The following is a 14,867-nucleotide window of genomic DNA, read 5'->3' on the forward strand; positions in this document are numbered from 1 at the left end:
AAACTAAAAAAGAAATCGCGTGCTTGTACCGTTGTGGCTTGAGGCATATCTGCCCTAGTTGTTTTGATCTTCCTAACTAAAATAATGTTATGGTAACTGAATGTTGGAAATAAATCTCCTTGGGATATTTCTATTGGTAGAGCGTGGCTTTCTGCTTGTTTTGACTGCATGCCGATGCTTGAATGGATGAATAGCTCTCATTTACTGAGGGATAGATGGGCCGCATTCTTCTTCAAGCCTTTTGGGTGAGGACGATCGTGGAACACGAGTGATCATGAGCAATCGATTCCCAGCGATGAATGAAAACCAACGACATTTGGGTTGCACGCTCTAAAAATTTTGCAAATCACCTTTCGCCTCATGACAAATGGTGCTCAATCCCGACGTCAAGAAAATTGTTACTATGTACGAGTAGTCTATCCCCCAGGAAAATCTTTATGGGGATCAGCCGTGTTGAAGCAGTTCGACGAATTCTCGAATCATGCAGAGCTCAACCTGAAAATTTGATTAGAAACTCGAAAACTATCACTCCGTCGTCTTCGAATTCGAGACGGATGCATGGATCTGCTCCGGAAATGAAGTTTAAACTTTTTCGACACTAAAAGTCTGATTGGCCTCGAGTGGAATATTGAGTGTTTCTCAAGGCAAAAACACATGCGATTCATTCGCCACTAGGCGTTCAAGATGTTTGAGGTAGTAGGCTCACACATTCCCATTCAAGGACTTTATTTTACAAAAGTACTCTTCATCAATTATCTTTTTCGGAGCACATTTTGTCTACAATTGCAAACTATCATACCTGGTGAATATCGTGAATTACAATGGACATATCAAGCATCTAAAGCCTCAATTGGGGAAGTATTGGTACGTACTCCCTAGTTGAGTTGGTCATGCGAAGTCAATGAATTTTTGTTTTTACACATAAACCCTTTAAAATGAAAGTTCAAAATTTCAATTGGTTATAGTTTACTTGGGCAAACGAGAGAGTCCGAATTTGTTGGCACAATTATACAAAGTATGTGAACAAAGATCTTGGAGTCAAGATGTCCACATTGTAAAAAACCAAACATGTACGTGTTACATGTCATTGAATGCAATTACGCAAGTTTTAAGTGACGAAAAGGCGTTTTAAAAAAGGTTTATGAGCTCGTTCTCAATATTGGTACACGTTGCAGCAGGTCACACTGATGGTCTTGTGCACAATAGGTCCTTGGAGAGCAGGATATTAAAAGCTTATTCTTGTTTGACAAGTTTCATTATTGATGGAGAAACTTCCCTTCGTTTCGACAGGTTTGAACCCACGTCCTCGCCATCGCTGATCAGTCTCATAAAAACTGGTTGTAAGTTCCTTTCCCAGTAAAGAAGAAATCTGTGCAAATCTAGCCAAGTGGATCAGACCGGATTTTTTTTTCCACCGGTGTGCACGAAAATTGAGAGTCAGCAACATCAAACGAGTCCACGAACCCCTCTATTATACATGTCTTCTATTGTTGGTCGGTCTAGATGAAAGGACATGAAGCCCGAGCTCCAAAGGGAAAAAGTAAGAGAGAGAGTCAGAGGATCTATCCAAAAAGACCAAGAGGGTGCGAAAAAGCCATCAGAAACCACGAAACTTGATGGAACATTAATAATATCGTCATACCGAGGGGTGGCTTGGCATTGGAGCTATCGAAGAGGATTGTGCCATTTGCAATATTCCGGCTTCAATATTCCCTTCATTTAGCCAAGCTAAGGAAGTTGGATAGTTGGAGAGGGAGAGGGAAATTGGACTTGGGGGAGGTTGATGTTCATTGCACGTTGCTACTCGTTACCGTGCCTTTACACTGGGGGGGGGAAATTAATCCAAGATTAGTTTTCCAAATCAGTCACACACTTTTCTGATCATGATAGGACTAAGTAGGAATGCTTTTTGTATGCAAGTGTTTCGTGATAAGAGCCTCTCAAACCGTGCAAAACATTATACGTAGAGCGCTAAATTGATCTATTTTACCCAAGGGACTGGCCTGACCTTGTCGTTGTATATCAAGATGAATTGTGGCTCTTACATGCACCATCTACTCCATGTATGTGTTTACAGCCACTACGACGGCTCACTGACGATGCAGCACCAATGTGTAATTGTTGGCTGCATGAAGAAACTACAAACGATCCAGAAACACTTTCCGTGTTTGACCTTTGTATGTGTGTATTGAAGGAGTAAGTGTTGGCCTTCGTTACGGTCCAATGGGGCAGCCAACTCCCTCGCAGACCTTGTCAAGATGAGGGAGTGTGCATCATCATCATCATCATCATCACCACCAACATCATCTTCAAACTTTCACTATCATGGTTCTTGGTCATCATTTGGCATTCATTCTTTCGTTTGTTCGTTCTTCCTCCTTCTTCCTTGTTCTTCCCGTGGAGGCTCTCCAAAGAAGCTCCCTCTTTGGACGTTCGATTCTTTTCCAACATCTACCCACCAATATAACCCTAACCTCAATCTATGCGGATCCATTAGTACTCAGATCTGCTCTAGGGATTGTGAGATTGGTGCTTGCTTACCCTTTGATTTCCAAGGCCCAGAAAGGGGTGGAACAGTCAAGGAACCAACGTGTTTGGGAGGAGAATCAAGGAAAGTAAGGAGAAAGAAAGAATCTGAACCTCCTCCTCCTCCTCCTCCTCAATCAAAGTCAAATCACATATCGAATGAACTTGGTGGAGCGCAAGGCCAACTTTCTTGTTAAATGCGGATCCTTTTGGGTCTTATTGACCTCTCTTAATCTTTGGATTGATGGTACTTCTTTTGTATAAGCGCCATTGCTCCAAATTGAAAATGGGATCCTGCAAACTGTCGCACATGGTAATGAGTGGTAGTGTGGGAGTGGGCCGATCGTGGAAAGTTTTCCTCCCCCATTGTGAGGCCAAGGAAAATGAACCTCATTTAAGGGCTTAAGGCGGGGAAAGGGGAAATAGTCTTTTGTCCAAGGTACACCATTTATCAGGAGAGACAAAAATAGATCATGGAGATAAATTCACTTGACTGGAGCGTCCAAAATAAATTTGAAATTTAGCCACATTCCCTAGTAGAGCAACTATGGCCCCCCATCTTGTCTCTTTCAATACACTCATCTACGTAATTCTAGAGCCAAAAAACGTGAAGAGGGACACTTTCTTGGATGGTTATAGAGTCATCTACTTTGACTCGTTATCTCCCGCCTTTGGGAGCACAGAGGCGGACGCTCTCCAATCTAGGATGCATTGCCTTCATACTAATACTTTGGCCATGTCCCATCTGTCTTTTTATCGGGGACCGTTCGTGCCAAAATGCCACCGATCTTCTTGGACAACGTTTTTGGACACTCGGGCAAAAAGATGCTACCACGAATAGCTAGACCTTTCCATCTCACGTTCGCTCGTGAAGAAAAAGGACAGAAAATCGTAGAGTATGAGGGTGCACAGCCAAAACAAAGATTAGTCTTTAATGCCTTCGAGGCCCATCCCGAGTGCTTGAGCTAAATAAAGTTGGACCATCCCTAAATTTAGAGCAACGAGTCAGAGAAAGAGAGAGAGAAAGGAAGAAACGAGATGAAGGTCGTTTCTAGGCGAGCGGGAAACACTGACTAAAGAAGAGAGGAGCGAAGACCTCGCGGGAGGATTTACCCACTTTTCCAATCAATTTACAAAGCCGGGATTTCGCCTTCTTCATTCCATAGTGGAAGTTAGGGGATGACTGGTCGCTAACGAAGTTGATCAGTGCTGGTTCCGTCAATTGAGGTGAGTGATGCTCGCCTAAGGAACTCGAACAAAAGAACTTGGACTGGGTTCTAAGAATGAACCCAAAGAAGGTCAATGGGATATGGTGAGCCAGATTAGACCAAGAGGTACTTTTTGTCATGAGAAATACTTCATAGGAGCGGACAAGATATTCTGGTGGCTCAATTCTGGCGAGTATCCTCATGTTCCATCCTCCCCTTGACTAGTTGTGCCAAAATATCCGTCTCTTATTCTGCACACCATCTGCTTCTGCATATCATCGTCATCGTCATCGTCATCATCATCGGAAGATAGAGACAAGAGGGCTATGGTTCCCTGGAGGATGTAGCTTACCTACGTCGGTTTTCTCGGGAAAGTCCAATATATTGGAAAAGCCGGGCTTGTCAATGAGTTGGCAACCATTTTTAAGCCTACTTTGCATGAGATCCCCGACTAAGCGCCCTTTATGAAGTGGAACAGCTCCGCCTGCCCCTCTTTTTCTCGAAAATCTCGGTTCAGTTCTCGATGATCTAATTCAAATCATCGCCCAAGGATTTCAACGAAATACCCTTGAGCCTTTTTTGCAACGTTGTTCCACCACAGAACGTTTTCTACCTCCATTTGTTTCCAGGATCCGACCTTGGCCAAAAGGTGGTGGGTTATCTTGGGAGTTTATTGTGTTCAAAGGTGGCCCATCCCTTGGGAAGTTGTTCATGGTAATCGTCAGAGCCATGTCATTTGGGCAAAGTTAGTCACCTTCTCTCGCTAGCAATTTATCTTCAGTTCCCAGTAAATGGTTCTTGTCGTTTCCAAAACATTCCAATCATTCGTTCTCGCAAGAAATTCCTATATGGAAATGGGACGGGCACGTTGCCTTTCCTGTATAGGAAAACAGATCAAGTCAGAGCAAGAGTGACCGCGAGAAACTGAAACAAGGCCATCAAGTACTTTTCCTACCACCTTCAAGTGGACTCGAAAGCTATGCGGTATGACCGAGTGTTTCAGAGTCATGCCAACTACAAGTCAGACTAATTAGATCATTACTTCTATGTGAATAGAGGATAAAAATGTATTCACAATACCGATGCAACTAGTGCCCTGTATTAGAGGGCACTAGATGCAACAATATCAAAGTAATTTTGCCTTTATTCACATCTGTATTGAAATATACGGATTATCCACTTCAGTGTGCCCAAATAAATTTTTAAAGTTTCAATTTTTATGCACATTTGCGCTTCTTTCGTTAGTGAGCACATTTTAAAGATCAAGATGAATGATCGAATTAAACTTGAATAAAGAGTATAAAAGTTATCCAGCGTATCGTCCACTTTTTGATAGTTTTCCACAAGGTTTGAGAAAATACTCACGGTAAGGCTCCTCGTGGCTTTCAAGATAGAATGTCTATAGGTTCAATAGATGTTCCAAATATCCAAAGTCATCATTTTCATCCCGGCCTTGAGAAGGAGAGTCAAGCCGATTTCTGAGCCCATGACCCAAGAAGTACCACTAACCGAATTGTTCAGTGGTAACGGGAATCCCTCGATCCCACATTTCCTTCCCAACACAGGAAGCCAACTCGGAAGTGAAGGAAGGCTCTTCAGTCTTCCCTCAAAGGCCACCATCCTCTTAGTGATCAAACCCATCCTTCGCCAGTGACCAGAGTGGCCTTTCCCCTACATCTGATAGTGCTGTGTTAACAAAAATAACTTGATTTGAGGCTGACATGGTTCTCCTCATATTTGAGAGTGGAGTACAGTACGCCCATTGACCACAGTGTTCCATTAGCTCCCAGTGTGCCAAGTGTTACCGCACTCCGTCCAAACATGAAGTGATTATTGAACCAGACCAGCCACATACTACTACTACTACTACACAAGCATGTCGTACCATGGAGAGAAGCAAACAATGGTCAGCCAGGACCACCAACCATCGCTCAGGAACTAGGCTTTGTACGTACTACTAGCTAATAGTACGGTTCCAACGCTAATGACAATTAACCTCTCATTAGCGGTGTAGGCTCAGTCTTCAACTGAGAATAACATAAGATAACATATTGATTCAACGGCTACTCCTGTGGTATGGAACAAGCATGAAGAAAAAGAAGGCAGTTCTCCAGCCAATGGAACCAATTTCCATCGATTGAAAGAGAGTGAAGGAACAACTTCAGAACCATTTGATGCGAGATTCCTCCCATATATTTCCACATGGCTATTTTTGCTCCCCATCTCAGCCAGCTAGAAGTTGAGCAGAATTGTCTGGGAACAAATAAGCTAGGCCTTGCAGAGAAAAAACCTATGGCCTTCTCTTCCTCATATAGTGCTGTCTCCTGCCTGGCTACATCTTCTCTTATTTCTTTAACTGCACCTCCTTTATTTAGAGGTCATATGTTAGAGTACCTTCAAAGAAAGAAATTTGGTCCACAGTGGAATAGACCTCTCAGAGATGAAATGAAAAATTGAACAATCATCACCTTAAAGGGCAGAAAGTTGACACTACTCTTTATGAAGGTTCTGTAATCCAAGGGCTTGAGTCTACAGAGACCTTTTTGTGAATGCAAAGGAGAGCGCTATGCTGGTATGCATGCAAGTGAAAAGGATGAAAACGGGATTCTTCCATCTCACGTCCTTGATGATGAAGGCATTACGGGTTAATTCAATTGTCTTTGCAGAGGGAAAAGGAGACATAAAGAAACGAAAATTATATCCATCCTGGACAATGCACCAATGTCATTTGCCATTTGCAAGAACAAGCCAGGTATTCTCACAAAATACGAACAAGCAGTTAAGTAATGAAGAAAGGTTACTGGAAAGCAAACATGGCCAGCCAGAAACATATGGGGATATCAAAACCCAACTCTAAAGCTGAGGCCAGGGCCATAATTTAAAGCTAATGGTGTGATGCAAATAAAGTTCAGCCTTTGTGACCCAGCCCACACAGAAAGACCCCACCGACCTTACAAAACCATTAACTAATTTGTCCATACCGTCCGTGTTCCACGATGAAACTTTGTGCATCAGGTCAATTAGCCATTGAGTAGTAATCAGGCTAATTTGCTTGATAAATGCAACCAATACATGACGGTTGATTTGGGGAAAATTTGGGTCAAAGTGGGGAAGAAAACGAAAAGTTTCTCCATTATCAGGATGCCAAGGGATCCAAAGGCTCAAGATCTATATAGCTTAAAAGTTAATTAAGCATATCTGGCAGTTTTTCTCTCTCTGCGTTTTATTTGGAACACCAATCCTTGAATGGGTCTTTTCGAGCCTCAACCATACAAAAACATCCTAAATGAGGGGACGGAATTGAGAAAGGAACATCGAGAACAGGAAATGGAGCGCTTGGTTAATTTGAAAACCCTACTCCTAATATGATTCGTGACTCTAAATTCGAGATTTTACGCTTTCACCAAAATGTAAATTTGGGTTCCAAAGATGATATTGGCTCTTTTCTTTTTTTTTTTCTTCAAATATTTGTTTCCAATCTCTGTCAGATGTTTCCAAAGTGTTCATAGAGAATATTTTATCACTAGCAAATGATGAAGAACCCTAAAACCAAACTTTATAATACAGCCATACATATCTCAATGCCCTTTATGGTCGATGTTCTTTGGACGTCCTCAAAGCCTCCAGTCATTTCCAAAGTCATTTCTAGAATGAAAATCGTTCTTGAACGGTTAAAATATGGATGTTTTAGAAAAGCCAATCCGTACACCTTAGCGTACGTACTCCCTGGATCCTTACCTGATTATGCTCACAACGAGGCTATTTCGAGCGTCCACTGGAAAAAGAGTTGCCAAATGGCATCCTTCTATCTAGTTAGTCAAGCAAAAAATTGGAACTGTTCAACTGGGTCAACGTCAAACGGAAGTTCAACTCCTCGGTTACAAAGTATCCCCCCATTCCAAGAGAAAAGTCGACCACTGTTACGTACTGTATGTAAACTGGACACCCAGCCATCCAAAGCCAACTGAAAGCCCGAGGTTAGTGCTATGTAGCACGTATGTGGTCGCTAGGAAATGTCCAAATTGGATTCAAGACTTCACATTTGGATCGAGGTCCGCGAAATCCCTACTCACCCAACCCAAAACGACTACAAAGCGAAAGCAATGACAGTGATAAATCTTCTTGGGCTTCTGGTCTTAACATGGTACAACCGTATAGTACTACATAGTCGTTTCAGGGTTGCAACAATGAATGGTTGTTCTACTGTAGTATAAAGCGACTCAGAATGAGGATGGATTTATTTCCTGATTTTTGGCTGCCTTTGGTTTTAACCTTGTTGGGCACTGGGCTCAAGTTCTCTGTTTTGACCCAATTCACGCCAACCAATGTGGTTTAGAAATATGACACCATATCATCTCGAGAGATGTTCCATAAGAATAAGAAGAGGACTCGTCAAAAGCCTGGAACTACAAAAGGAAGATGGGGTGGAAGCAAGGTCACTGCTCAAGAACCTTTTCTTCATCTGCACAGATTTTGATCTTCCATTTCAAAAACGACAAGCTCTCGACAGGCACAAGACAAAAAGGTCTTCATCACACGCTGACTTTTTGCACCAATCCAGTGATTTTCTTCCTCTTACTCTTTGTCGGATAGCGAGCTTTTATTCCGTGCTTGAGTGGATGCAAATGTCATTGCTGATGTTGTAATTTTCATGCATTGTTAGCCATTTCCCTCGTTGTGTGCACTGTGTACAGTAGATGCAGAAGACCAAACTTGGCGGAGAAGTCTGTGAGTCCCCTTTACTCTTTTTCTTTCTCGCCCTTGCACTCAATGTACAATGGGACGATATGCCGTTCTTCATCGTTCTCCCTATTTATCATGGATCCGTGGAATTGCGAGTCGTAGTTCTCGGCATGTCCTCGTAATGTCGCTTTTTTGGATTCTCTTTCTCTTTCTACGATTTTAGCGTAAGCCTTTTAAAAGTGTGCCAGTGGATAGAACGTGTAAGTACGTATGGTAGTTGATAATACGTACATACACTGTGCACTCACTGTATGTACAGTAACATGCTATGTCGTGGGGCCGTTTGAAAGACTTACTGTTATCACAAAACTGTTCCAAACCGCACTGTCCACATCGATGCGGACTCTTGGCTCCACAATGGCAGCCTCCTTGTGGCACACAACACGCACAGCTTTGATCCAAGACATCGTACGAGCACGAGCATCCACTCTCGGCCTCGGTCCAAAGATCCACTTGACCTGGAATAACAATGCAGAGAATAAAGATGTTAGTGTGCAAACAATTCTCAGAAATGCTTCTGGGCGATGCCAACTATTTCCTGGAACAACTCGGTGGCGACCATGTTGAAACACTATCTTCCAAACGCAGTCAAGATCCGTCAATGAATGCAATGGAAAAGTTTGGCAAAGACAAAAAAAGACTCCCATCGAAATAGAGTCAGAGCATCTATTGCGCCAAGTTGGAAAATCGTTGAGCCGCAATATCTGTGCGGGGCTCAAGGGCGAATGCTCTAACCCACATTTATCATAGCTTGACTGAGAATCTTGCGACAGAGCAAACATTTTGAATAATTGATCGGTGAAAGGCCAAGAGTGTTAGACTCCTCAAACGAGTACGTCGAGGTCGAAAAGCAGATAAATCAGATTTATTTGAACGAAAAAAAGAAGAAGGACCCTTGAAGACGAGCCGAGCCTTTTTACCACTTCCAAAACATGTGGGGGAGAAATAAATGTTGCTTAGAACTCGTACAAGCTGGATCTGAGAGATCAACAATTCGACATTGGTCTCTCCGACTCATAAAGTTGACAAGGTGATGCCTTTTTACAACCACATTTGTAGAAATGAGCTATTTATTTGAAAGGAAATGGTATGTTTAATTATGATAGTTTATGGCTTGGATCCAATGCATGTGTGGTTCTCTTTCTAGTATCGTTCAGAATGATTTTCTCTTTTAATGGAGATCTAAACCAAATTTGATTCCAAATGATATTTCCACTTTTGAAAAAAATGAGTTCAATTGAAGTAATGGTTTTCGTTAGAATTGCATCTCTCATGAAAAACAACTTGGATTCGTGTCTTTTTATTCTTGCCTTTTCATAAACACTTTTGTGCCTAAGTTTTTAATGTAAAATGCTCGGTTCTGGTCTTCGGAATGATGATTGTGTGTGGGTTTGAACACCAAAACTTGACATGATGAATGAAAGGAACCAAAGTGGAATGAAGGAAAAGATCAAACCGAAATGATCCAAGGAAAACAAATGGAAAGGCGCCGTTTGCGCGTTTCACGATTCACTCATTCGAAAAAGAAAGGTAGTAATCCCAAAAGTTCAAAGCACATTCCATGGTTTATGACAAAAATCATAGTTGTTTCCAACAGTTCCAACCTTTCTGTGGCTGTCATGTGCCAAAAACCAAAAAAAAAGAGAACACCACGAGCAACTTTTCATGGATCAGAAGAAATGCAAGCACATTTTTAGTTATACTTAATTAACCTTGGTTGGTAACCACGAGTCTACAAATTCAGCTAGGGTAGTTCCAAGGGACCAAACTCACCTTCGATGGGTTGTCGCTCTTGCTGAATATTTGTCCAAGCAAATTGAGCATCGGCCGTCCGAAGAGAATACAAACAGTATTGGAACAGAACCAAAGCACCACTAAAACGCACCGATTGGCTTCCAGCCCCAACCCCCGGTAATCCCTTGGGCATTCTCACCAAATCTCGGACCATGTCGCTTGCTACCGCCCTAATAGTTTGCAACTGTCATGGCCTAATACTTGTTGTCATTGACTGATCAATATAAACGATTCACACCACCCAGCAACAAACACTTCACCGGAACAATTTCGACTGAGGCTCAACTAAAAAATCGAGCTCCTTGTCAACACAAGAGGAAGGAGGAAGCGTGTCCCAACAACCAGCGCGTTCACAGTACGAGGAGTTGTGGAACCACTTCGTTCCTTCGCTCCACGATATTCGTGTCCAAGTAAGGCATTACAATACTACTCTGCTGCAGTCCTTCGGAATTGTCCGCCGAGCTGGGGGAGGCCGCCGTTCGTTCCGTGAAAGACGATCGAGGAGAGAGCTGGCCTCAAATTTGCCCAGACATTCGAGCCCGAACAAAACGGTTCAGGGAAAGGAGGCCAGCCTCAGATGAAGAGACAGGACCCTGTAGTCAAGTCTGAAGGAGAAGCAAAGGCCTACAGTAGCAGCGTTGAATAAGGACGACGCAAAGGAAGACGAAGAAGCATCGCTCTATTCTATCTACGTACATACGCGTACACGCTAACGTCACTCACTGGTAGCACTCTTCTTAAGCTCCGAAGAATAGACAGGGAAAGAATCATCAGAGCCATAGAAGGTTGATCATGAATCCCATCATGAGAAGCGGGCGAGGAACAATGGAGAGTCTGGAAATCTTTTGGGGCCCTATCCAATCCAGATACCTCCAGGAGAGCTGTTGTGGAATGGCAGCAGTTTGGGGAAATGATTCTATTCAATCTCTCAAGCGCGTCCAACTTCAGGTCATGCATAGCTTGCTTTTTTTGAGATTATCAATCTTCGAAGACAACTGCGAATCCAAGCGCCAAAGAGAAATAACTTTTCTGCTTTTCATCTCCACGCTTGTTGGAGCTCGTTCTTACAGTTTACGCTCATGGCCACTCTCTCTGTTGGTAAATATTATTGAAAGATCAGTATTTCTTTATCAAATGCATGAAAAATATGTGGGATTGCAAGATACGAGGACATAAGATGATTCATACGGTATCCTAGAAAGACGTTCCCGTTTGGGGAACAAACGGACGGCCAATTTGCCCTATTCAAACGGCAATGTCTCCAAAGGAGAAATTGCATCACTGAGACCCAAGAGGCTTTTTGACTTGTCTTGAAAGTAAAGGACGGTCGCTCGGGCTTCCGAAAAGGGTTCCACTGCGAGATTGGAGAGAGACACTATTCATCTTGTCCAGTACACACGTAGAGCTGAACAATGCGTTCGTTCAAAGTGCAGTTATTCTCCCTTTGGCCTCTTTTTATGTCCGGTGGAGTTACCTCTCCTCAATTTGTATCTCCTTCTCAAAGGTCATGAAGACCCAATGCGGCACAAATTACCATGAAGGGGCCGAGTCTCACGTTTGTACTCGGCTCCTAAGCGAAAGGATAGAACGAAGCAAATCATCATCCATTCTTTCCCTCTGTCCGTCAGTTAGCACGAAGAAAAGGCTTCAATTAATGGGTTCATTTTTTCTTCTCAGCGACAGAGAGTTCCATTTGTTCCAGAAGTCCAGATGGGCCATATCCTTGCTCCTTTCTTCTCCTTTTGCACCTGCGACAACCAAAGGACCATTGAATAGATGAAGATACGAGCGCACAACAAGGTGAGGGTAGAAAAAAGGGATCTATGAGATTTATCAACTTCACCTTGTGAAAAAATCTCTCTTTACGACGGCAACACAATAGTGGGTGAAGGTCTCTTTCTCTTTCGAAAAAAAATGTGCTTTACCAAAATATCAGGCAGAGAGAAATGATGATTGACCAACTAAATACGTTGGGTCAAGGAGAGTGATGTGATTTTTCAATGATGAGTGTACCGTGTTTACTCCATGTGAATGCCTTCAATGTCATTTACCTACTCTACTCCCTTGATCTCAAACGGGAGCAAATGGTGATGAACTGAAGTAAAAATGCAATTGGCAGATTTGTTGCAAATGAACTTTGAAGTAATTTGGCAAAATAAAGAACGGTATTTGATCCGGTTTTCTGTTACCTTGACTTTGTGTCATGTCTAAAAATGCTATCAAAATTGGCGAAATATGCACATTAAAATCCAACAAGATGTCAAAAGGGCATAAAAGGTCACATCACACATCAGCTCTTTTCGCTTTTTTTAGAAATAGCCAACGAAACGTCAAAAAAAACCTTTCCTTCTTCTGACTACTTTAAGAGCTTCTCAAAATAATGTACTGAAAAATGACGATTCAAAATGGCACAAAGATGGAAGTGAGTACTGGAAAAGGGTCTCTATTTTAGAAAGTTACTAAGCAGCTTTAGTTTCTACTCAAAGCATACTACGAGGTTAAGTGACCTGAGTCACGAAGGAAACCAATCGGAAAAAGGTGATCAAAAGGAAGAAGCTGAATTGGTCAAAATGGTATAACGTAATTGCTTATAATATGTAAATTTTAGATGTTATCAAGGAAAAAATTAATTTGAAACTCATTTTTATTAAAACCCTAAATGATGGGAAAAAGTGCCAATGTACTAAATAACGCACATTCTTGGAAGAGTGAGAAAAATCTCTTGAATCCTTGAGCAGCCACAGTCATGTCTCAACATATCTGGAAGGGCAAAGATATGCATATTGAACCAACAATTGGGACATTGAAGCACGAGAGGAAGATGACGTCAAGACCTTTTTTTTAGAAGATAATAGAAGTTTTGGGCTTAATATCTCTTGCGAGGATTAGATTACTGCTCTAAGTCTCTACTTTTGAAAGGAATTGTTCATCTCATCTAACATTGCATTCTTATAAAGTAGCACATTTTCACTCATTAGAATACGTAAACAATACTTTAAAGCCTGAGAACCTATTTTTGCACTCATTTTTGATAAATTCAAGTTTCTTTTTTACAAATGTTTTTTTTTCAAAACCGTAGGCGACTTTTTTTGAATAATATTATGAGCTGTATTTTGCCTTCACTGTATTGAGAGGTAGGCCAGTGACCTCCTGCAGTCAGCTGCTACTTAAAAGGACCCAATAGCGAGTAAATTCAAATGTAATTAAATATTTGTCAGGGATAGACGGTAAGAATCAACTCTTTCTAGTTCAGGGTTGCTGGGAACCTTCCCTCAGCTTTCCACAATTGATAGACTCCCCAACAAACAAGGCAAGCCCACTGTCGTAATCGTGATGTTTATAATGGAAGCTATCCAAAGATCTACATAGTGAGTATCAATCGGTGCCTAAGCCAGCCGGTACTGGCCTCTTCAGTCTGCCTACCCAACGGGGTTTTTGGCGCCAACTTTCGGAACAAGCTCGAGAACACAGTTTTGCCTATAAATAAAGCTCACTCTATCTCATCGTTGATGGGTCGGAAAGTCATCCTCAACCACGTACGTTTGTCTATATTGTACTATCTATCGTATCCAAGTAAATATATCAATCTAGTCCCGGTTATCTTGGTAAATCTGAGAAAGTAGGGGTAAATCAATACACCCACGGCACCATAATTAGAGTTTCACAGATGTTTGTGTTATTAGGAATCAAATAAAAGCAAATACGAGTGAGAATCTAGTATAGATGAGACTAGACTTACACCTTTAGAGTGAACAAATATTTTCGAAATCTAAGCTCAAGGGATCAACTTTGAATCCCTTTCGTCAAATTTCACCCATAGACTTGTAGCAATATGGAATGACACAAAAACAAAAAGTTACGTATTACTAAACCATTTCAGGCTTGTTGGCTTGTTTTGGTAGAGCATCCGCTTCCCATTTTGCGATGCTGGTTCGATCCCACAGAAGCCAAGTCAAGCTTCCTGTGTTGTTGTGTTGAGAGAGATAATCTACCAACAATTGCTGTGAATGTGGCGCATGATTGCCCCTATATACGTAAACAAGGTAATTCCGACACCTCTGGAGGCCAGCCTGAACCCAGACGTGTCCTTGTTTTCAGTTTAGTGTTTCCACCACATGGATGAAAACATTAACTTGAGCCCCATTTTAACCTCTTCAAAATTTCGTTCTTAAAAATGTGGTCGGACAACTTACTCAAACCCGCTTTATGAAGCGTGCTGGACGAGAGCAATTGCTTGACAAGGAGTCTTATTAGGGTTCTACTCTGAATTTGGACGGGCGTCAACGATTCAAATTTGCACCACAGTTGTCCGAAGTAGCTTGACTACGAATGAAACATTTTTTCCACAACGACAGCTGAGACGAAAACATGCGATCGCACGCCCTTGATCGATTTATATATGAAGTTATCGTGTTACGAAGTCAGATGGCAGCTCTCTCGCTCGGCCTGCCATCTGGTTTTGGGTGTCCCAATTGAGGATATTCACGCTTCGTTGTCACAGCCTGACATTAATTATAATCACCCTCGGGAATGACCGCAGGTTCGCTCGTTTCAGCTGTTAAAGCAACAACTCATGCTATAATCCAAATACCACAG

At 42.1% G+C, this 14,867-nt stretch overlaps 1 protein-coding gene across 1 annotated transcript in view; it reads right to left on the reverse strand.

Annotated features, from left to right (window-relative positions):
• LOC131890919 (uncharacterized) overlaps positions 1-10,673 on the reverse strand; it is a 33,596-nt gene extending 22,923 nt beyond the window's left edge. The window contains exons 1-2 of the mRNA XM_059240410.1: positions 10,251-10,673; positions 8,774-8,935 (exon numbers count right to left, since the gene is read on the reverse strand). Coding sequence (XP_059096393.1) covers positions 8,774-8,935; positions 10,251-10,425 — 337 coding nt within the window. The 5' untranslated portion in view covers positions 10,426-10,673. The remainder of the gene's footprint in view (positions 1-8,773; positions 8,936-10,250) is intronic.
• Between the last annotated feature and the right edge of the window lie 4,194 nt (positions 10,674-14,867).

Source organism: Tigriopus californicus, chromosome 1 (genome assembly GCF_007210705.1).
Source record: "Tigriopus californicus strain San Diego chromosome 1, Tcal_SD_v2.1, whole genome shotgun sequence".
NCBI lineage: Eukaryota > Metazoa > Arthropoda > Copepoda > Harpacticoida > Harpacticidae > Tigriopus > Tigriopus californicus.